This window comes from Equus quagga, chromosome 18 (assembly GCF_021613505.1).
Source record: "Equus quagga isolate Etosha38 chromosome 18, UCLA_HA_Equagga_1.0, whole genome shotgun sequence".
In the NCBI taxonomy this organism is placed as follows: domain Eukaryota; kingdom Metazoa; phylum Chordata; class Mammalia; order Perissodactyla; family Equidae; genus Equus; species Equus quagga.
Genome location: NC_060284.1, coordinates 45432789 through 45457941, shown reverse-complemented (window position 1 = coordinate 45457941; position 25153 = coordinate 45432789). Strand labels below are relative to the sequence as shown.

Below are 25153 nucleotides of genomic sequence, written 5' to 3'. Positions count from 1 at the left end.
TGTGGGCTGGCCTTGTGATTTGCTTTGGCCAATGAGACATTGTAGCATACACGAGCAAGCAGAGACTTGAAAAAATACTTGCACATTGGGGCTTGGAATGATCTTGTAATCCTGTAGCCATGTGAACTCTGACAAGCCACGGCTAGCCTACTAGAGGATGAAATACAGATGACTCAGTGACCCCCATCACTCCAGTGGACAGTTAGCCTACCACCAGACATGTAAATGAATCCATCCATGACCAGCTAGTCCCCTGCAACCAACCAATCAGCCAAGCCTGACTCATGCCAGAATGACTACCCAGCAGACTCATGAACAAAATAAATGGTTATTGTTTTAAGCCACTAAGTTTTGGGGTAGTTTATTATGCAGCAATAGACAAATGATACACCCTCTGATTCACTTCAGTAATTACTTTGTTCCAAACATTTGCACCATTCAGTGACCACCCCCACTACCATTCTCAGTGCTTGACTTTACCTCCTTTTGCAAAGAGAAAAACAGACATCCTTAATTCCTCACCCTGCCCTAACAACATACCGTAGCATAGTGGTATAGAGTACTGATTCTGAAGCCATTCTCCCAACTCTTCTCTTGGCTCTGGTACATATAAGCTGTAAGACCTAGAGAAAATTACATGTTCCTTCTCTGTAAAAGTAGGGATAACTTTTACCTACCTCACAGGGTTGTTGTGAAAATTATTAATAAAATCTTTAGATCATTTCATTGCACATAGTGAATGTTCTAAAAATATAAGCTACTATTTCTTATATTGTGCACTGGCCAGTGATCCAGAGCTTGATTTTTTAACAACTTTATTCACATACCGTATTTATTTAATCATATAGCATAAAATTCATGCATTTAAAGTGTACATTTCCGTGGCTTTTAGTATATTCACAGAGTTGTGCAACCATCACCACAATCTGATTTTAGGGCACGTCCATCACCCCAAAACAAAGCTTGGTTTTGAGATCTGAGCCAAGTCCTTGAGGAAAGGTCAAGAATCCAACAGGGAAGACCAAATCCTGATGCCAGTCCAATGATTAGGAGCGGAACTGGGAACAAGAGGTGAAGCCAAAAATCAGACTCAAATGGGAACAGGATTGGAGAGGAAATGAGGTTCAATACATAGGCACAAACAGCACTAGACCATCTACAGCTAACATTATCATGTATGACAGCTGGCTTAAAGGTGTAGGGTCAGGGGAAGCTTCCCATTTCCCACGTTCAGACATAACCTGTCAAGGCTGGCAAAGCCAGGCTTGCCCCACATTTCTGCCCTCTAAAAGGTCCTAACATATCCTGGTGTGCCCTAGTTAGGGTTCTTTGGGTTACAAGTATAATGTCCCCCAAGTTCTCCAGAATTGAGTGGATCACCTTTCTCTTTAATGTCCTGCTAACATAGTCTAAGCCCCCATCCTATATGACCTCAGGGAGTTTTGTCCACACCCCAAGTATTTCTAAGTATCCTTGGAAAATGCTTACATGTTCCACAAATAAACCCTTATTGTTTCTTGCCATCTTGTACTCCAGATTACTGCTCTGGGTTTCTGATGAGATCTCTTCCTACTATCTCAAAATCATTTCTCCATCCTGTCAGGGGTATCCCGCTAACACTTTGCCCCAAGTGTATACATAAGTACCTCCCTAAAATCCCAAAGGACAGCTAACCTGAGACTTCAGTGTTTACAAATTTAACTGCTGACTTAAAGATAAAAGGGACTGCAACATGGGAAAAGATGACTATTTAAAACAAAATTTTAGTTATCATTGCCCTAGAATTTACTGGCAATATTTGCTCCGGAGGGCTCCCTACCAGTGATCTTTCTCTTTATCCTTCAGGGGGCCACAGTGTTGTAGAATGACAACTCTCCTCCCAAAGTTAGGAGTCCCTTCAACCCTATCTTTTCCTTCCCAAACTGTGGGCTTTCACTCTCTTTTCCAGACCCAGCCAGAGAAAAGGCTAGCCTTGTCTATCTAGGGGCCGTGTTTCCTCCTTGAGGATGACTGATGGTGGGAACAAGCATTGTACGCAGGAAAGATTTCCTATTTCTCACAATGTAAAGTATGATATAGACTCTGGCTCCAGGAAGCCAATCCGTAATAGTTAACAGTACAATTTCCAAAGTCTGACTTATTCAGCCTTAACTAGGACCACATGTGCTTCACTAACTGTCCTGCTCAGACACTGGCATGTCAGATCCAGTTCAGTTCCTTTCCACACACTTTCTTCCAGATTACAGTGGAAAGAATTTCTGACCTTCATGTTCCTCTTGTGGTCTGTTCTCTCAAGTTTATATAAACAAATATTTACAGCAAAGACGCACACACTCCCAAAGAAAAATAATGATTATATTCTGTCATGCAGCAGCCTAAGTCTGGAATTATGAAGGAAACTTAACTGTAGGCAGCCAGTTCTATAAAAAATGCAATCATGTGTAAAAGAGGCACATAATTCATACTGTTAAAGCAAACATATATTATCTCAAAATGAAGCATATTAATTTGTTTTGTTTCACTGGGTCAGGATCCTCCCCAAAACCATAAGTAGTATTACTCATTACTCAACATCTCCAAGACTAAAAGGGATTACCAAAATATCTATAGAACAATTCCAAGTCTCATCACACAATATAGATACTGCCTACAGTCCTTAAAATGACATTCTTTCCAACGCAAGTGATTTATCTATGTCTAGATTGATCAGTTGTGGTCAGGAAACAGGATCATAAGAGCCCACAATCTCTTAAATATTCTTCCAAAATCCACAAATGTCTGAAATTTTAAAGCTTTTTTCTATGAGTCATTTGGCAGCAAAGCTGACTACTTCCTACCACATACAAATATTAACTCAAAATGGATAAGACACCTAAATGTAAGAACTGTAACTATAAAACTCTTAGAAGAAAACAGGAGTACATTTTCATGACCTTGAATTATGCCATAGTTTCTTAGATATTACACCAAAAGCACAAGCAACCAAATTAAAAATAGAAAATTTGGATTCCATGAAAATTAAAAACTTTTTTGCTTCAAAAATTACCATCAAGAAAGTGAAAAGACAACAAGAAAATGGGAGAAAATATTTACAAATCATATATTTGATAAGGGACTTGAATTCAGAATATACAAAGAATTTACAACTCAGCAAAAAGACAACTAACCCAATTTAAAAGTGATCAAAGGGTTTATATAGACGCTTCTCCAAAGAGAATGGCCAATAAGCAATGAAAAGATGCTCAACATCATTAGTCATGAGGGAAATGCAAATCAAAACCACAGTGAGATACCACTTCCCATCCACTAAGATGGCTCTAATAAAAAAGATTGATAACAAGTGTTGGAAAGGATGTGGAGAAACTGGAACGTTCATCCATTGCTGATGAGAATGTAAAATGATGCAGCTGCTTTGGAAAATAGTTTGGCAGTAACTCAAACAGTTAAATACAGACTTTCCATATGACCAAGCAATTCTACTCCAAGGTATATACCCACGAAAATAGAAAACATATGTTTGCACAAAAACTTGTACACAGATGTTTATAGCAGCATTGTTCATAGTAGCCAAAGAGTAGAAACAACCCAAATGTCCATCAGCTGATGAACAGATAAATAAAGTGTGATATATCCAAACAATGGAACACTATTCAGTCTTAAAAAGAAATGAGGTTCTAATACGTGCTACCATATAGACAAAGTTTGAAAACATTATGCTAAATGAAAGAAGCCAGACACAAAAGGTACATGTTCTGTGACTCTGCTTATGTGAAATATCCAGAACAGGTAAATCCATAGCGACAGAAAACAGATTAGAGGTTGCCAATACTAGGATACAAGGGAAATGGGGAGTGACTGCTAATGGTTATGGGATTTCTTTTTGGGTAATGAATGTTCTGGAATTAGATAGTGGTAATCAATGCAAAACTTTGAAAATATACTAAAAGCCATTAAATTGTGTACTTTAAAAGGGTGAAATTTATCATACACGAATTATGTCTCAGTAAAGCTTGTATTAAAAGTAACAAAACAAAACAAAAAAAGTGACCTGAATTTTTTTTTGGTGGCCTAAACTGAGTGAGGTTATAGTTTTTAATATCCATATTAAATGAACAGTCATTTATTTGCTGAAGAAATCTCTGTTCAATAATGAGTACTTCTCCAGATCCTTCCAGGGGTGTTATATAATATAAGTACATGGATCTCGTTGCCTTTCTAAAATCTTAAATTTTCTGAATGTCAGAACACATCATGCCCCAAGGTTTTGAATAGTGAATTATGGACTTGTATAATCAAAACCTGACTTAGGGAAATAGTCAATATCAGAAAAGAAAAATTTGAGCTTGACAGATAACACTAATGCATAAGGCATCATTTTGAGGAAATAAAAGAACCTAACACATAGGGTCATTGTGAGGATTAAAATAAGTTGATTAATATAAAGTCATTAGAACAATGACTAGCACATACTAAGCACCTAAAAAACATCAATATTGCTATTATTCTTGTTGAAGTGGGAGTTTGGTTCCAAAGACAGCTCTTCTGGATCTAACCCTTTGCATTAGATCAGGTGTTAGAGATGGTTATGGTGCCACAGAGCAAGTACATCTTCTACTGTAAACTTTTGCTCCCCATGTCAGGAGAAAGCAGGGCAGGGGGAAGGCAGGATCTAGGCCTCCTGAAGCACAGCGAGAATGTTAATAGGAAAAAATTGCAAGGGATAGCATAATAAGAGATAGAATTCAATAGAGTTGATTACCTCTGTGGCTTTAAATGGGTCTAAAAAGTCATCTTCCAGATTTCAATAGGAACAGATTGAATAAGTGTAGCAAGAAGAGAATTAGGCAATTCTACTAGATTCCTCTTCTGTGAGCCACTGCCTGTTGTGTATTCTTAGCACCTCTCTTTTGCATAATGTGATGTCCTGTAGGGTTGTGGTTCAATGGTGTGGGAAAGTGCAGGAGAGCACTAACTGCATGAAACTGTGCTGCTTTTGTCAAGCTTATAAACAAATTTACATTCACTAGTTCTGGCTACATTCATGACATGAAAGTAAAAATTTTGATAAAACTTCCCATTTCATCTGGTGTAGGCTAAGCATTCCCATTTTTTTCTGAGTTGTTCCAAGCCAAAGATCTCATCAACTCAGGATGCCAGACTCTTTCAAAGTAGTCTTGAAGATGGCTGAACAGTCTTATCATTCCCAATTTCACAGCTTGCCTCAACTGATACTAGCTTCCTTGTGAAGGCAGGATGGTGACTTGTAAGGTAGACCCTAAATATTGTTGAGTGATAAATCCTGAGACCCTATGATATCCCAAATTTGAAAAGATGACTACGGCATATAATTTTCCCCACAAAATGAATAAAAAAACACAGGCAACAATAAAATGGTTCCTGTGCAGATGCTACATTGTTGCTTAAGCCAACTCACTAGCTAAGCGGAGATCCTACACAATAACTTATAGCATGTTATTATATGTTATGAACTGTCACAATCATTTGAGAAAACTCAAAGATCATGAATGCTAAATCTTCAAATTCCAAGAATCTCCTGCAATGTGGCTCTCCATACAATGGAAGGGGACCTGTCCCTGTTGGATATGTTTCCATAATGTAGGGACACACTGAATCAGTCAAAATCAGGGTAAAGATGATAAACTTTTTGAATTCTTAGAACTCAGTGCCCACGCATTTAGTGGGCTCGTGTTACAAAATGAACCATTTACAATCTTATCCATGTTTTATTGAATATTTTGGAGACAGCTTGGCAGTTTACTTTGCCTCCTAACTCAAGTTGGTACTCTATGCTATACAGGGATTCATAGCTCACTTAGCTCAATGTTTCTGCTGACAATTAACTCTATAACTTCATAACAAATATTACATTTAGAAATAATATCTCTGATTTATATTTTCTTATCAATCAACTGATCTCTCTTTCCTTTCACTTCACAGTGCCAGAAAAGGAGGAAGAGAATACTTTGGGAGTATCTAGGCCTGAGAGGATACTGTCAAGGCGGGTTGCAGGAAAAATAAGTTAGAGGATTGTGGGAAGACAGACACATATAGGTCCTGATCTTTCTTCTCTGAACTGAAGCCTTAGGTTAAAGTCCAGACTAGAAGAATATTTTGTCCTGCTTTCCATTTGAGACTCTGTGTAGATATAAAGCATTCCATATCCCATTATTATTTCTTCTAGTAAAATTTGAACTCCTCAGCTCTGCTCTCTCGTATAATGCTAACTAAAAAAATTCCAGAATCTAGACTTCTAAAGGCAAGTTTTCTTAATTAACAAATACTAGCAAAAAGAAATCTCAGAAAGAGGTAGAGACGCTGCTAAACATTCAACAATGCACGGAACAGCCCTCTACAACAGAGAAGTGTCCGTCTAAACTGTCAGTAGTGTCAAGACTGAGAAACCTTGCTTTATCCTCTAAAAATTACCTACGCGACAGGGTTATGGGAACTCTGTACCTTCCGGTCAATTTTGCTGTGAATTTAAAACTGTTCTAAAAAATAAAGTTTACTGGGCCAGCCCCGTAGCCAAGTGGTTAAGTTCACATGCTCCGCTGTGGCGGCCCAAGGTTTCGCCGGTTCAGATCCTGGGCAACAACTAAGATATACAACTGTGTACCGGGGAGATTTGGGGAGATAAAGCAGAAAAAAAAAAAAAAAAGAAAGATTGGCTACAGTTGTTAGCTCAGGTGCCAATCTTTAAAAAAAAAAAAGTTTATTAACTTAAAAAAATCACCTATATCTCTGGTTGATTGCTTAATGATAACATATTTGCCTTAAGAACAATATTATAACTGTCATTCATAAAAGGGACTGTAGGATTTCCTTTTCAAATCACAAAAGGACCATTGGCTCTTCCCTCTTCTCCCACATGCATGGAGGAAAAAAAATAAAACCCATGATTTGGCTAGATTTATTTATTTATTTATTTATTTTTAGGAAGATTAGCCCTGAACTAACATCTGCTGCCAATCCTCCTTTCGCTGAGGAAGACTGGCCCTGAGCTAACATCCGTGCCCATCTTCCTCTACTTTATATGTGGGATGCCTACCACAGCATGGCTTGCTAAGCAGTGCCATGTCCACACCCAGGATCTGAATCAGCGAACCCCAGGCTGCCGAAGCAAAACGTGAATTTAACCGCTGCGCCACTGGGCTGGCCCCTAGATTTCTTTTTAAACAAAGAGTTTAGGAATCTGTGTCTCATTTTAATTAAAGAGGAGGAGTCCTTGTCAGCTGCCCCCACAACAACCACTGCTGCTGCAGCCATAAAAGGAGAAATGGTGATTACAGCATGGAAGACACCAGAAGTTTCCACATGCCTCTAACGAGATGAAGTAGTAGCTGAGAATTTGGCTAGGGACCAGAGGAGTTCACTGCAACATCAGGAGGTACCAAAGTGGTCCTGAAGCAAAGGACTCCAAGGAGGACTGCTTAAGCCAGGGACCAAATGGGAGGTACAGCCCTAGGGAGACACTACATCCATAAACCCCTCCTCACCATCTCATATGGTCAGGGAGGAAGACCAGTCCTGACGGAACCTAGACGGGATAGACCAGACTTGCCAAGAGATGGAACCAGACCAACCACAGCCGCACAAGGCTGGGGTTTGAGAGTGGAGGGGCACTCTTCACCCAACACTAAATACCCATACTCTATCATGGATCAAAGTTGGAAAAAGGGGAAGAAATCTGAAAGATTGAGTCATACATAAGAATCTGATTTACCTAAGCAGACTGTAAAATTACTTAACCAGACTGAGTTTACCAGACTCAACTAAAAGATAGGGTTGGGTTTTTTCCCATATCACCTAACAAGGTGGGAATAGAGAGGCTCACAAGAAAATACAGATTATAGAAAATAAGCTACAGTTTCTTTGCACATCTGTGTAGTAAAAGTAAATTTGTGACTCTGCTACACACATTTTTACATATTAATCAAAATTTGCTAGCATACTTGAAAAAGATTTGGAGCACATTAGATGAGAACCACTGGATTGAACAAAGAAATGTTGAAAAAATAAATAGCCAACTCCACTAAAATAAAAGTAAAATTACACAGCCTTTGGTCTCATGCTGACTCCACCGTTGCTAATAGGACTCTAGGGCTGCATTTACCTGTCCTCCTACTCTGTCTAGTAAGTAGCTTCAGCATCCAGAGTCTAATCCAGCAGGAGATATTTTTAGTTTCATAACAAGGACCGCCCATCTTGCTGTCTCCCTCAATATGTTGATAATACCAAAAACGCCTGTTTCTTGGATTCTCTCCTATTACTTTGACTGAGATTAGACTCTTTGTTTACTTAAGAAATCCACCAGTCATAGCTTTTGTTTATTTGTTTTTAATCTCCTTACATGAAGGAGAAGAGGACAGTACCAATGATGTTCTGATTTTATTTAAAAAAAAAAACCTATGTGTGTATGTCAGTTCCTAGGGCTGTCATAACAAATTACCACTGGGTGGCTTGAAACAACAGAAATGCACTGTCTCACAGTTGTGGTGGCAAGAAGTCTGAAACCAAGGTGTCAGCAAGCTTGACACCCTTTGAAGGCTCTGAAGGAATTCATTCCATGCCTCTCTCCTGGCTTCTCATGGCTGGAGGCAAACCTTGGTGTTCCTTGGCTTGTAGACACACCGCTCAAATTTCTGCTTCCATCTTTACATGACCTTCTCCCCTGCGTGTCTTCTCCTTTTCTGTCACTTTTTTTTTTAAAAATTGGCACCTGAGCTAACAACCGTTGCCAATCTTTTTTTTTTTCTGCTTTTTTCTCCCCAAATCCCCCCAGTATATAGTTGTATATTTTAGTTGTGGGTCCTTCTAGTTGTGGCATGTGGGATGCCACCTCACCGTGGCCTGATAAACGGTGCCATGTCCGCGCCCAGGTTCTGAACCCAGCGAAACCCCGGGCCACCGAAGCGGAGCGTGCAAACTTAACCACTAGCCACAGGGCCAGCCCCCTCTTTTTCTTTTTTCTCTTTTCTGTCACTTTTAAGGACACCTTTCATTAGATTTAGGGTTCACCCTAATCCAGGATAATCTCATCTGAAGATCTTTTTCTTAATTACAAATGCAAAGCTCCTCTTTCCAAGTAGGGTCACATTCACAGCTACTCGCAGTTAGGGCTTGGACATATCTTTTGGGGAGACACAAATACACCACTACGAAACAGATTTAACCTTTTAGGAAATAGGGATGTCCATGTAAATATTACTACCAGAGCAATAAATTATTAAGTAAGACAAACCAATCAGAATTACAGTCTTTTTAGACATTAAAGGTCATTTTCACAGGCCACAACAACAATCTCCGAAGTTAGGGTGTCTCTTAATTAGAATTTACATTTACAAGGAAAGTTTTATGATACAAACTAATATCTGCTTTTCTGGCTTTCTAGGAGAAGACTAAACATTTCTCCTTATCTTTTTGAGGTTTCTTTCACCATAATTATGAGGGTCTGTGGTTTTTCAAGGCCAAGTCCTAGAAAGCCATTAGTTAGCAGCAACAGGAAAAAAATAGGTCTGAGAACTCAAAGCTTAAGATATGGAGAAGCACAAAGGAGCAAAATAGGTACTTAATAAACAATATGGAATATGTAATGCTTTACATCTATACTTCCTAACCATAGATTCTAAGTATCGATAAAGATTTGCATTTTGAATTATTGCAAAATTTTTCCAGCAGTATCAAAGGGGTGGCATCAACAAGGTACATACAGTATGGATGTGTAGGCAATGACTCAAAGGTGCTGTGGGGGTGCTAGGGTCCAGGTAAAGTCAAGTTATCTCTGCCCTTGCCTCTGTTGTTGACAATTGGGACCACCATCTGCTCCCAGAGTCTTACTCCCACACCTCTGAGCAGGGTTTCACAGGTTCAGGGACAGGAGCAAGCCTGTTATCCTGTCGGTGCCGTATGGCTATAGCAATGGGCACGGTACTAGAAGAGGTATTTCCAGTAAAAAGTCCAAGTCCCTCACTCACTAGAATTCATGTAACTGTGGCAGGAACCTCACCCCATGGATCAGATTTGGCATTTGAATCACCAGAGGATCAGTGGGATAAGGGATATACTCTAAGAGAGGCAGAAGTGGAATTGCTTTTAGGGCAATCTGAGAGCTGAGAATAGAGGTAGGGAAACCCCAAATCACTTCCTGGCCCAAGAGTAACAATGAAATAATAAGGAGGAAACGGAGCCAAGAAACAGGAGCCAAATAGAAATTAGATCAAAATGGAAATAAGTCAGAACAAGCAAAAGAGGTCTTGGGCAATTTGCATAATTTCCATTAACAACACTACAGGTGCCTGAGCTTATCTTATTGGTTTACTGATGGGTGGGATGCAGAAGTATCAGGATGGCTTGAAGGGTAGAACTCTCTTCATCTTCATATTTCCCCATCTATAATCCATAGTTGTACCTATCCTTCTTATTTTTCCCTCCAAATAAGGAGAATGAAATGTCTTGTATTTTATTCAAGTCCAGCAACTTCACCTGTATTCTTAACCTAATCCCCATCAACGCAATCAATATTCAGCAAAAATTTGTTAAGTAGCTATCATGTCCTTTCTCCTTCTAGTTCTTCCTCCTTTAAATGTCCCCCTACTTTCTTGTATCTCTTTCTCTGTTGGATCCTTCCCCTATAAAGCCTATAAACATGCTAAAGCCTTGTTCAGAAAAATAAAAGCAAAAACAGAAAAAAAACCTCCTTTATTTCTGTATTGCCTGTTAATCACTACTGGAATCATAAGATTGGTCAAGGGTTAGAGTTTACTGTTTGCATTTGGCCTAAAAAGAGAGGTGCAAAGGAATTAGGGGTGTTCGAGAGACAATGGTTCTGACTGACAATCACAAGAGCCCAGTTTGATCAGGGAAAAAAAATTAGACCACAAGAAAAGTCTGATAGGTAGGAAGAATATGGATATACTCAAAAATCAAAGAGCTGGATGGGGTCAAAGAGACAGTAGAGGAAGAAAGCGTTGTAATAACTGGATGGGTTGAAACAAAGTTTGCAGTCAAAGAGTTAGACATTAAAGCATAAAATTTTTGATGAGAAACAATTTTTAGTGAATGATTAAGTGTGTGGCCATGGATGGTAAAAATAAATCGAATGTCCCTAGAAGTACGGAGGCCAAGGAAAGATATAACATTAGATGAATTGTCCACATGGACATGAATGTCACCCAAGATGAGACCAAGATATGGAGTAATCAATAAGACTGTAAGCCAACTCCTCAAATCTTCTATGAATAAAGAAGAATACCCAAGGTAGTAGGTTAGTAATTGACAGCAATAAGGAGAGAAAGAAGATTTTCCAACTTGATGATACAAGCTTCAAATAAAGCAGAGGTTTTAACAAGCAAGTAAGAGTAACTGCTTGGCAGTGACATTGGAGAATTAGAATGACCAGGCTAGTTCTCATCCCTAACCTTCCGTGGCCATAGAAGGATAATTACGTGTCACTGAAAGGGTAGCAAGAAGTTGTAGTGTCCTTGGGGAGAGTTATTAGAGGAGGAGATGACTTGAGGTAGGGAGAAGACCAGTTGAAAGACTGCTGCTTTATCTGGGTGAGAAAGGATGATGGCCCAACCTACACAATAGCAGTGAGAATACAAAGAAGGAAATAAGTCCTAAAGATATAAAGGAGATAGACTGCTTTGGTAACTGATTAATTTTGAAGAATAAGTAGGAAGAATAAAAGATGGCTTCCAGGATTCTGTTTTGGGCAAACGGGTATATGAATGTGCTCTTTACTGAAACAGGAGGAAGAGCAGGTTTAGAAGCAAAGATAATGAGATCAGTTTCAGACCATGTTGAACCTGTGGTTCCTGTAGGTTGTCCCTGTGGAAACATCCTCTAAGCAAATAAATATAAATATCCTAGGTTCATGAGAGAGATTGGGGCTACAGAGACAGATTTGAGAATCATCATCCCTGAATGGAAGTCAAAGGCAAATAAGTGAAAGAGATCACTTAGGGAGGATATTTTGCTTGATTTGGTGAATGAATGAAACCTCTTCACGTCTGTGGCTCTGCATTAATTTTTTTTTCCTGTTGCTCAGTGGTCTAGATTTGTCATTTTTCCTGAACTTGTTCCCCATCTCCGTCTTGACAAACAATTATTGAATGCCTCCATTGTGCCAGCTGCTGGGAATACAAAGGTAAAAAGCTCAGTTCTCTCCCCTCATTTCTCTGACCTCTCCCTACTGCTCTGACGCTTTTGCTCCTTTCATCAGGCTCCTAATCCTATCATTTTCAATCATTTATAAGAGTATGAACTATTTCTCCCATTAGAATATAAACTCCCTAAGAGCAGAGACCTTGTGTCATTCTCTGCTGTATTCCCAGACACTAACCAGTGCCTGAAATAAAGAAGTTCTACAAAAATATTTATTAAAGTAATAAATGAAAAAGAACAAAGTTTGACACACAAGCTTGACAAGGTAAACTCATAAACCTATATAACAAATAGCACAAATGTCATTGCTGTTCTGGTTAAATTTATTTTCAATTTATTAATTGAATTAAAATGGAAAAAATAGGCAAGCAGAAAATAGCAACGACTCCATCTCACACCCATTAAGATGGCTATCAAAAACCCCCAGAAAATAGCAAGTGTTGACAAGGACATGGAGAAACTGGAACCCTTATGCACTGTTGGTAACAATGTAAAATGGTACAACTACTGTGGAAAACAGTGTGGTCATTCAAAAATATTTAAAAATAGAATTACCATATGACTCAGCAATTCTACTTTTGGGTATAACAAAAAGAATTGGAAGCGGGGACTCAAACAGATATTTGTATACCTATGTTCATAGCAGCATTATTCACAATAGTCAAAAGAGGCAATCCAAGTGTCCATCAATGGATGAATGGATAAATAAAATGTGGAATACATAAGATGGCATATTATTCAGTCTTAAAAAGCAAGAAAAGTCTGATGTGCATAAATGAACCTTGAGGACATTATGCTAAGGGAAATAAGTCAGTCACAAAACGATATATCTGATTTATATGATTCCGCTTATATAAGGTACCTAAAGTAGTCAAATTCATAGAGACAGAAAGTAGAATAGTGGTTGCCAGGGGCTGGGTGGAAGGCAGAACAGGGAGTCAATGTTCAAAATGGGGACAGTTTCAGTTCTGCAAGATGAAGTGTTCTGGAGATAGATGGTCATGGTCGCAAAACAGTGTGAATGCACTTAATACTACTGAACTGTACATTTCAAAAGGATTAAGATGGTAAATTGTATGTGTATTTTACCACAATTTTTAAAAAATTAAATGAAAAAAACAGAATGACGACTGAATAGCAATCTACATTGAGCAAAACCAGTAGGGAAAGGAGACACTGGGACCGCCCAGCCACAGCTTGACCACCATCTTGACCACCAGGCTGTGGGAACACGAAAGGAAGGGCGTTGCAAGGGCAGGCCGCCGCCACCGCGTAGGGAGAAGCTGCAGGGAAGCCGCTGGTTGAATCGGGTCGCTTGCGACTAGGCTGCCACTGCGCCGGCGCATATGGCTGCGGCCGAGGCGCCTTTTCAGCGGACCCGGAAGTGACGTCTATAACGCTGAGACAGTTTGGGGAGGATCTGAGCAGTTCGCATAGGTGAGCAGTGTTGGGCTTGTGGTCGTGTGGCCGATATGAGCTGCACCATTGAGAAGATCCTAACAGACGCTAAGACGCTGCTGGAGAGGCTGCGGGAGCACGACGCGGCCGCCGAGTCACTGGTGGATCAGTCGGCTGCGCTGCACCGGCGGGTGGCCGCTATGCGGGAGGCGGGGACAGCGCTTCCGGACCAGGTCAGGCAGAGGGTTGGGGTCCGTGCCCTCAGGTGCTGGGCATTTGAGGGATGGAGGGCGAGGTAAAGTGAAAACTGGGCCTGGAATTTATTCCTGGTCTCAGAGGGCAGCAGTGAGACCCTTCTGCGGGATCCGGGCTGAGAATGCTGTCCTGGAGCCCTGACTCCTGCCTCTTAATTTGCATTTGCGGCTGTTCTCCTGTTTACCGCGGCGCCCTTAGTCTGTCTCTGTTTGTCCAGTATCAAGAGGATGCATCCGATATAAAGGACATGTCCAAATACAAACCTCACATTCTGCTGTCCCAAGAGAATACACAGATTAGAGACTTGCAGCAGGAAAACAGAGGTTAGTCAGGCCTTTTTTTGTAGTTATGATTTTCTCATATCCAGTAATATTTCAAAAGTTCTTAGAAAACTGCCAAACTGTTCATAAAAGTGCACATGCTGTGTGTATTTCCAAATCAGTACTTTTAATAGGAAAGTTATCCTGCGCTGGCCCAGTACCAATAAAGGTTGTTACATTACCCTTTTCAAGGTCATCTGACTGATTTTGTATTTGTAGGCAGCTTATCAAAGAGGTGCTTAGTAGAGGTGAATTATTACATGGCTTATTTGGGCATCCCTGGATGGAGGTTTGCGTAACAAAAGAGTATCCTCAAGGTCTTAAAATTTAATGTTTAAATATTAATGGAAATAAACATTAAAGTTAAGATTGAAGGTTTTTTAGGTTCTTGTGTAAGTGGAAGAGCTAAATTTTATCTTCAGGGTATATATTCTTAGGCCTTTTGAGTACATTATTAATGATAGTGGTATGAATAGTTATTTGTCTATCAGTTTACAGAGGGCATTCACATGTATCATCCTATTGTATTCTCATATCTTCATTTTGAGGTAGGAAAGCTGGGTATTTATCCTTACAGTACAGATAAGAAATAGGCTCAGAGAGCTTAAATGATTTGCTTCAGGATTAAGCTAGTAACTCACAGAACTGAACTCAAACCCAGGTGTTCTGATTTCACATCTTATTTTGTTTCTACCAGACTAGGCTGCTTCTGGCCAGAAAGCTATTTTTCACATAGATCCTATCTGTTGTGTTTCGTGTACTTAAACACTGATTTACAACTTTGAATTCACAATATCTCATGGAGTGTCATAAAATTCCAACTGTTAAAAGTTTAGCTTTGGGAGCTGTCTCTCAGACATGACTGCCAAGTTATTTTATTTTTTGATAGAGCTATGGGTTTCCTTGGAGGAACATCAAGATGCTTTGGAACTCATCATGAGCAAGTACCGGAAACAGATGTTACAATTAATGGTTGCTAAAAAAGCAGTGGATGCTGAACCAGTCCTGAAAGCTCACCAGTCTCACTCTGCAGTAAGAAACCTTGATAAATAAATTCTAAGTGAACCGAATTGAAATCTTGAAATTGTTTTAGATTGTGTGCTTGTTTTTGAAGAAAAGTAAGCTTGTTTTCCTTTCATGTTTATCACATTCAGTATTGATTTTGGTATAACTTTGTAACGATATGAATAGAAAGAAGTGGGTAAAGGGTTGTTCAGATCCTTTTATTTGAGTGGGACTAAGGTTCCTCCCTCCCTCACCAAGATCTTTTTTCAAGATGTTAATGAATGCTTAGTTCTTCCACCAAACATAATGCCCGTTAGTGCTGAAGGTGCTCAGTAAATACTTGATTGGTTAATATTGTACATTTCACTAAACTGTAAGCTCCTTGGTTGTAAGGAGCATGAATTCATCTTTTATCCCTAACATAGTACCTGGCACATAGCAGGCAATCAGTAAACCGTTATTAAACTGAACTACATAGCATCACACTGTGTTGTAGGAGAGAGAAGTATGGTTTGAAAAAAAATACATGGCATAGTTTCTACACTTGGGTTGCTTATGATTTAATTGGGAGACCCAGTAATTGTTCTTATGTTTGCAGAGTGCTTTGCAGATGTCATTGTACATTCACATATACTCTATAATTTATTCCTGGATTAATAGACTGGTGCATCACGATTTGCTGTGGTGGAATTTATGAAAGATAAGTTTCATCTTAGATTCCACTGAAAGCATTTTACTGACTTAAAAGTCTTAGAGAAGAGGGATATTTTAAATATGTGAATGGCTTTCATTTGGAAGGGAAAAATAAAGTTTATTTTCTTTAGTCTGGAAGAGAAAACTTGAACCCTGAAGGAGTCAGAGTTTAGCTCATATGAAAAACTTGCTGAGAGATATGTCCAAAGATAGAATAAAGTATCTTAGGATGTGGTAAGCTTCCTGCCAATAAAAGTATTCAAATTTAAGTTAAACAGCCACTTAGAGATATTGTCCAACATGCAGTGGTTGGTTAGACTAGAATTGATCGTTTGAGAACACAATTATTTGTGAATAAGAGATAACTTTAGGGCTGGCCCTGTGGCCAAGTGGTTAAGTACACACTCTGCTTCGGTGGCCCAGGGTTTTGCTGGTTCGGATCCTGGGCACGGACATGGCACCACTCATCAGGCACCACTTGTCAAGCCACACTGAGGCTGCATCCCACATGCCACAGCTAGAAGGACCCACAACTAAAATATACAACTATGAACTGGGGGGATTTGGGGAGAAAAAGCAGAAGGGAAAAAAAAGATTGGCAACAGTTGTTAGCTCAGGTGCCAATCTTTAAAAAAAAAGATAACTTTATGATGGCTTTACCTCTGAGGACTCAGATTATAGTGAAAGTCCTGTATAACCTGTGTAGCACAGATTAAATGAACTTTTTAACATCATAATGCACATGTTCTCATGAACTTCATATCTATAGAAAAGATGACTTTTCCCCCTTTTTTTTCTTAATATCTTCACAGGAAATTGAGAGTCAGATTGACAGAATCTGTGAAATGGGAGAAGTGATGAGAAAAGCAGTTCAGGTGGATGATGACCAATTTTGTAAGATTCAGGAAAAACTAGCCCAATTAGAGGTAAGATTGTTGCTATTTTAGGTTGACAAAATTTCAGGGAGTGTTCCTTGAGTCTGGAAGGTATGCCATCACTATCCCATCACTGCAATGTATTGATGTTTTCTGTGTGCTCATGATTAGCTCTTCCTCCATACTTTTTTCAAGAAAGGAAATGTAATCAGCAAATAATGAAAATGCCAACTATGTATTGGCTAAAAATTAAGATATTAACATATTGAGAGTTAAAGAGAGTGGAAGGGACAGATTACATGTGAACTAAAATCTGTCATCTGCCATAAAAGAAAGTCAAATAGGAAGTGTCAAAGATCAATGAGCAGAAAATAGCAGTACAGGCTTATTATTTAGAATTATGGAAGTAAATACCAAAAGAAATAGATAAAAAGCATTAAAAGTGGTTGCCTTTGGGGAACAAAGCCAAGGGACTGATGTTTATTTTATAAGCCTTATAGTCTTGATTTTTTTAAAGCTATTTTCATGTAATATTTTGATTAAAATAGGACTCGTTTACAAAGAAAAGCCTGGGGTGTTAGTGTGCCCATAAAAGTGTTAAGGAAAAACATTACAATAGATGGTTTGAATGCTGCTTATTACAAGATGCTGTTGTGGGCCATTTGAGAAGTACCAGAGAGAAAAAGGGTCCCTGCTCAGAGTCTAGTGAAAGGAATGAGACTGGTACTTACATGATATGATCTATGTTATGATATGAAATGGTATATAATGGTATATAAATGCTAGGAGAGAGATACAAAAGTACTGAGGGAAGCACTTTGAATGGTAGAAGATTTAATGACCGTGGGCTCTGACTCTCGGTGAAGCCTGAAAATGTTGTGGTTTACCAGAAGTTCCTGCAGAGAGACTAGGGATAAAGAGTGCAAGCTGCCCTATCTGGAATTCAAAGGGAGTAATAAGGTTCCAAGTAGGAATTAGGAATTAGCTAAAATGATGGAATGACCTTGTCTACACTACCCTGATTGACCCCAGTGATGGAAACAGCCCTAAGGAAATGAGGGACAAATTTTACTCAATACTTTAAGTGGAAAAAAACATGGGCATCAGATTGAGACTCCAGCAATACCACATCCAAGTTATCTGGAGAAGTTTTTGGACATTTGTGAGCCATAGTGCCCTCTTCCTGAAGAGAATGCGGATGTAGGCAGTGGTACCTACCCTACAGATTGTTGTGAGATAATATATGTAAGACACTCACATAGTACCTCGCTACAACTGAGCAGAGTAAAAATATTATTAGGAATTTGAAAAATAGAAGAAACAATAGTAAAACTTGTGGGAATCATGACGAGTATGACAAGTAGTGAATTCCTCAAGTGGAGAGGGATCTTGTTTTTTTCTTTCTTGTCCTAACACTTGGCATATAGAAATTCCTCAGTAAATGTTAAATGAATAAGTAAGTCATATTTTAGGAAATTCTCAGTTCTTTTGTTTCCTTAAAATTTAAAATTAAAATAGTATCCTTTCTATTCCTAGCCCAAAAAAAGTGTTCTGATGCAATTTGACAGTCAAAATGCCTGAAATAAACATATACCTTTTTTTTCAGCTTGAAAATAAGGAACTTCGAGAATTATTGTCCATCAGCAGTGAGTCTCTTCAGGTCAAGAAGGAAAACCCAGTGCACACTGCTTCCCAAGGCATCAAATAACTCAACTTCTGACTGTCAGCTGGAGATTGTTTATCAAGGAAGGAAGTTATTATCTTTCTATTTGAGTATTGTCCATTGAGTGTCTTGCTCAGACTTGATTTAGTGTTGATTAAAGGTATTAGATGGCAGTGTAGAAGTCACAGTTAAAAGTGGCTGTCCACAAAACAGTTTTTGGGTGTGTTAGTGAAAATACATACTGAGTTTCACCATTCCTTTTCTAAGAGACTTTTAATTTTCATTTCTGGGACCTCAATTTGTATAAACTGTGTTTTGAGTTCATTTTTGTTTTCACATCTCTGAAACTTAGAGCATTTTATTATAAGCCAGCAATTTTATTTTATTTAGGATTATAAATTGCAATTGTAAAAAGTTTTAAAAAGAGATTAGCTTTTTAAATCTATTTGGCATAAACCTGTATTTTTTTCCATTTGAGAAAAGTAATACTGTACAACTAGATGGGCAGATTCTCTGATTTGTAATGTCATTCACTTTCTATGAAGTTTGAAGTCTCTCTGGTGCTAAGAGTTGGCACTTCATGGCATGGTGTCTTTACTCTTAATTTGAGAGAACCTACTGCTAGTCCCCAGGAAACACACTTGAAAATAAGTCAACTGTTTTTTTCTAATGGAAGTAGTCATCGTTCTGTTCAAAGAATGCTGAGAAATTTGTCCTGTGTATGTGCGCATACACGTGTGCTCTTAGTTCAGATGCTAAAAGTAGCTTGTATTTGTTTTATTAGATAGTCAATTTTTCAGTTTTGTCCTACTAGAAAATCTTCAACTTGAGTAGTTTACCCAGTGTGAAGAGCATATAATAGGTTTATTCACATCATAGTTCTTAGGTATTACATTCTTCTATTTAATTTATATATAACTCCTGTTTTATAGTTAAGAACTTATCCCTTACTTGGATGTCTTTCATTACTAGTACTAGTACTTTGTTTTTAGATCCATTTTTCACAAGGAAGCAAAGTTTATCACCTAGTGAGAGTTACTACATTCAAAGTACTGTGCAGAAAACAAAACAATGTTGAGGTTCAAATGCTGAGTGATCAACTAGGCTCACCTATTAACTCATTCCCCCATCTCAGTTTACTCGCATTTCAAATTTACAAATTTCTTCATGTTATACTATCATTATAGTATAGATTTGCCCAAAAATAATTAAAAGAATGAATGCTAAATCTGTCAATATTTTCCAGTAACACTAAGCACCATACTACATGGGAGAGAGACAGTATTAAAAAGTTTTTTGTTAATGCTTTATGTGATGTAAAATTTCTTTTTTTACTGCCATAAAGAATTAACTCCAGTTAAAACAACAAAACCTCTCCACGATACCCTAAAAGCATCTGATGCCAGTAATACTAATGGACTTTGCCTACAGTGGTCGGCTTTAATGAACAGGTATATGTTATTTTAGAGTTTGTCAAATTTATATTCAAAGTCCTGCATAAAATTTGAAAAATACTTCCACCCCAAATATGGCTGTTTTCATGTCATTTCCCAAAAGTAAACCTTTAATCCCAACTATTTGCCTTGAAGTATATGCCCTGAGTGCCACTGTATGTCCCACAATTCTATTCAGGAAGTGAGAACCTCTACATTTTGTCAACTGCCATGGGCAGTTTTCATGAAAATGATAAAGTAATCAAATGGCCTTGAAGTATAATGTGGTGTCCCTATATCTGCCTGATATTCCTTTAGAGTTGCTTATAAAGTTCTTTATATCTCAGATATCAGGATAAATCTGTATGTTAACTTTTCCCCCTAGCAAATCAAAACCTTGAAGTATGAGTCTAAAGAGCTCTCAGTGCCCTATGTAATGTAAATTCTGGCAGGTGTTAATGCTATGAAGATAATGTGTAGTTAGAAAATTGAGGAAGGAATGTTCTTCACTTTGAGTGGATATTAAAGTTTTTTTTGCAGTGGATGGAGGAACTTAACTGCTTTGCAAAATCTTAGTACAAGCTTTTCTAATAAAAACCTCATTTTGTGAATATCAGCTAATTTTACTTAGTAATGAGTCTAATTACTAGTGCAAAGGTTTATTTTCCCTATATGTAGCAACCTGTCAAGTAGACGGTTTTCATAAATATTTTGTAGTTAGCACAGCAGTACTTTTTTTTTTAATAAAAAATTATAAAAATATTTTTTAGGGGGCTGGCCCCGTGGCTGAGTGGTTAAGTTCACGCAGTCCGCTGCAGGTGGCCCAGTGTATCGTTGCGGACGTGGCACTGCTTATCAAGCTACGCTGAGGCAGCGTCCCACATGCCACAACTGGAAGGACCCACAACAAAGAATATACAACTATGTACTGGGGGGCTTTGGGGAGAAAAAAGGGAAAAAAAATCTTAAAAAAAAAAATGTAGTCAGCAGCATAACAAATAGTTGTTTCTGAAATGGTTTTAGAGATTTCCTCATGATTAGAAATCATTAATTATATGATTATAAATCAAGTTATAAAATTAAAACTTTCAAAGTATCTTGAAAAGTGCTTAAATATTATCGATATTTACCTTGACTTATATTAATATCTTATGCATAATTTGATTCAAACACTGTCTATTTCACTGTTCCTCAAAATGTGGTTCACTGACCTACTGAACTAGAAATTTGGGGATGGGATCCAGAAATTTGTATTTTAATTATCATCCCAGATAACTTCTAAGGACACTAGTTTAAAAATGTCTAGTCTGCAGGGGCCAGCCCTGTGGCTGAGTGGTTAAGTTTGCACGCTCTTTCAGCAGCCCACGGTTTTGCCGGTTCGGACACTGGGCACAGACATGGCACCACTCATCAAGCCATGCTGAGGTGGCATCCCACATAGCACAACCAGAAGGAGCTACAACTAGAATATACAACTATGTACTGGGGGACTTGAGGGAGAAGAAGGAGAAAGAAAGAAAGAAAAAAAAAGATTGGCAACAGACGTTAGCTCAGGTGCCAATCTTTAAAAAAAAAACATTAATTTAAAAAAAGAATATCTAGTCTACAATGTACCAGGCACTTCATTTAAAGTTATGCATAGAAAAAAGGGTGTTTACACTGTAATCAAAGAAAAATCTGGTAGAGGAGACAAGTATACATACAATTGCAATGCAGTATGATGAATCCAATATAAGGATGTATAGGATACAGAAGAGGGACTATTTAAACTTGAGAATCCAATAGAGACAACAAATGGGCAGGAGGAGAACTAGAAAGCTTGCTGCTTTCTAGTAATCTCCATTTCAACTGTACCTCATTTTACAGATACTCAAGTATAAGGAGGTTATGTTATTTTCCAAACTGGAACCAAGATTCAAACCAGACTCTTAAACATAATCTTAGCTACTAAGTAAAGATGCCTTTAAATGCCACATACTGTTTAGAGTTCAAGTGGTTCTTGATTAGCCAAATATTTTTATTAATAGTACAAAAGAAACACCACGGCCAATATATTAGAAAATACTGTGAATTCAGTAACTGGAATCTTAACTAATGAGACATAATTGTCATCTGTCTTCTAGAATGGTGTAGCTGAGAGTATGTGTGCATGCAACTGAAGGGAATAATGCTTAATCAGTGGTCCTTGTTACATACAGGAAAGAATGCAGTTCTGTCTTTCAAATCTGTCTCCTTAGCATGTTTTTCATCCTTCATGCTATTTTTTTGTGGTTTGAAGAAAGTCGCTGCTGTGTCAGGTTCATGTTGAAGGGAGGAAAAAAATGGGAAATGGCCTATACCAGCTATCTGTATCCTCTTTTATGAGGAAAAACAAAGCTTTCCCAGAAATTCCAGATAGATTTCCCCTTGTCTTATTTGTCTGGCCTGTTAAATGTCACTTCTAGCTGCAAAGAAGGCTGGGTACATAGCTGCCCCAAATAAATCAGTATTCTATTAGCAAAGAGGAAAGAGTGTTGAGAAAGCAACTAACAATGTCTGACACAAGTCCTTTTACATTGAATAGTTTTTAACAAGTGTAAGCATTAGCTGAAGGAGTGTGTTGATTTTGAGCAGCCAAGAGAAGGGGCTGTGGCAGACGTCTATTTCCTTTTTGGCTGCCCAATGTCCTAACTCCTATGTTTAAGGAATCCCTCACCTAATAAGGCAGAGGGTTCCTCCCTCCTAAAAAATTTCAAAGTGTTAGATATGTTTTCCTAGCCTCTTCTGCAGCTATGGAAGATACAGCTGCCTTAAATTTTAAAGTAGTCATACAAAGAAGCATGGAAGTATGCAGAATTCTTTAAGTAAAAGGTGGTGACCTACAACAACAGCAACTACATCCAGCCCCACAGAGAAGCAGTAAAAGTGGCTTTAGTGACAACATTCAGTGTTCAGTGTCAGCAAAGTCAATGGTGTAAGCTGCAGTGTCTTCCCAACAGTGGCCACAGTGGGATCTTTACAGAAGCACTTATCTGAGGTGATTGGAGGATATGTAATGTCCAATACTGGTTTTCTGGCTGTCCTAGAGTTCCTGAGGATTACTGGTTAGCCTTCTAATAAAATCACTTTTTAAAAAATTAACCAAATTCTCTAATTAAGAACCCCGACTGATAAAATAAGCATACTTTTAAAAACTATGCAAATTTTGTCAACACTTTATGCATAATTTTGCACTTATATTTTAATGTAATATTTGACACTTATTAAAGGATAAATGTGACATGCAGATTATTAAGCATAATCACAATTCATCACCTAATTTAAGAATTAGAACATTATCTGTACTTTGCATTTATCTATTTGAGCTCCTCTCCTGTCTCTTGCCACCCCCCTGCTCCGCCTTAATGGTTTTTTCACATATTAAAAGAACTAGAATATGTATGTATCCCTAAAGTGACATATTTTTTATTTTTGTTCCTTTTTGAGCTCTGTCAAAATGATATCATACTATAGTCTGGATTTGATTTTTTTCGACTCAACATTATGTTTCTCAGATGTTGTATATAGATGTTATTCATTTTCACTGACGTACAATATTTCATTGTGTGACTATACAATATATTGTTAAGGGATACATATGTATCTAATGATAAAATTATACATTTTTAAAAATACCTGCTAATATCTGGCTTCCTGATTTTTAATTCTCCCTCCATCTACCTCATATTAGACACATTTCACTATCAGTGGTCATATTTCATATTTTGCAGTTATTTCACTAGCAGTTGTCTCATGGCAACTTTCAGAGTGAATTAAGGAGTATTGTCCACTAATATTCATAGTGGAAAGCAGATGATACTTTTTCTTTTGTCACTCTGCAAGAATGCTAAAGAGGATGCAGAACCTTCAGAGCTTTGATGAAACACAATTCACTCAACAGTTTATCTACCCTCCTAGAAATACATGTGGAATTGATGAGAGTGGATCTCTGTATGTTACTGATCCTGAGATTTTTTTTTTTTTTTTTTTTTTTGCTGAGGAAGATTCACCCTGAGCTAACATCTGTTGCCAATCTTCCTTTTTTTTTTGCATGTGAGCTGCTGCCACAGCATGGCCACTGACAAGTCTTGTAGGTCCACACCCAGGAACCAAACTCTGGGCTGCTGAAGTGGAGCACACTGAACTTAACCACTAGCCCACTGGGGCTGGCCCCTAAGATTCATTTTTATTTCATATGTTAACATCTCTGAAATTGGGATATGTCTTATACATGTAGGGGTTGTGGTATGGTTGATTCTAAGCATAAGCACTAGTTTGCGTTCCTGGTGGCATGACTGGACAAAGGCAAGCTCTTGATATTTCTGTCAATAAACTAAGGACCATTTGAGAAAGGAATAGGGGTTTCACTGTTTTCTGTGAATTTTCCATCTGCACCTTCTTGTAAGATCAAAAGAGTGCCAGCATATAAACTTGGAGTATGGCTGTATTAGTTTTCTATTGCTGTATAAAAAATTGCCACAAATTTAGCAGTTTAAAGCAACACCCATTTGTTACCTTACAGTTCTGTAGGTCAAGACTATGCAGGGCTCAACTGGGTTCTCTTCTCAGGATCTCACAAGGCTGAAATCAAGGTGTCAGCCAAGGCTAGCATTTCATCTGAGGCTCTGGGCCCTCTCCCAAGCTCACATAGTTGTTGGCAAAATTCATTTTTTTTGCAGGTGTAGAACTCACACGCCTTCAAAGCCAACAGGAGATCATCTCTCTGACTTCCTTTGTCTCCCACCTCTAGACTCCCTTTTAAGAGCTCACCTGATTAGGTTAGGCCCAACCAGAATAATCTCCCTCTTGATTAACCCAACTGATTAGAGATCTTAATTACATCTACAGTAATCCCTTTTGCCACAAAGGAGATATGAGTCATATCCTCTGATATCCACAGGTCCAGCCCACACTCAAAAGGAGAGAATTATCCAAGGTATTTACACCAGGTGGTGGGAATCTTGGTGGTCATCTTAGAATTCTGCCTACCACACTGGCTTTTAGTAGCTTGAAATTAAATCCTGGAGACAACAATGAAACACTCCTAGGAAATGCTGCATTACCAGTATTCTTTGTGGCCCAAGAATAATTCTATGTGGAAAAAACTGCACATCTATGAGCCAAAAGGAGATTCAGCAAGATCCACCAATGTATGCTAAAATTAGTGGGCTGACGTTTAAACAGAAAAAAGATATGTGCATTGTCACTGTATTAATTTCCTAGAGTTGCCATAACAAATCACCACAAACTAGATGGCTTAAAACAATAGAAATTTATTCTCTCACAGTTCTGGAGGCTAGAAGTCTG

General features: G+C 38.3%; 1 protein-coding gene across 1 annotated transcript; it reads left to right on the top strand.

Moving 5' to 3' along the window:
• Positions 1–13595: 13595 nt before the first annotated feature.
• On the top strand, positions 13596–20439 carry SIKE1 (suppressor of IKBKE 1). The gene is made up of 5 exons (XM_046645860.1): positions 13596–13817; positions 14057–14162; positions 15049–15191; positions 16670–16783; positions 18339–20439. Exons 1-5 carry the CDS (start codon positions 13659–13661, stop codon positions 18438–18440), a joined length of 624 nt encoding a protein of 207 aa, XP_046501816.1. The 5' UTR covers positions 13596–13658; the 3' UTR covers positions 18441–20439.
• Positions 20440–25153: the final 4714 nt, after the last annotated feature.

Coding starts and splice junctions, on each gene's coding strand:
- SIKE1 (XM_046645860.1), top strand. CDS start 13,659: ATGAGCTGCACCATTGAGAAGATCCTAACAGACGCTAAGACGCTGCTG. Junction 15,192..16,669: donor CTCACCAGTCTCACTCTGCA/GTAAGAAACCTT, acceptor ATATCTTCACAG/GAAATTGAGAGTCAGATTGA. Junction 16,784..18,338: donor AAAAACTAGCCCAATTAGAG/GTAAGATTGTTG, acceptor CTTTTTTTTCAG/CTTGAAAATAAGGAACTTCG.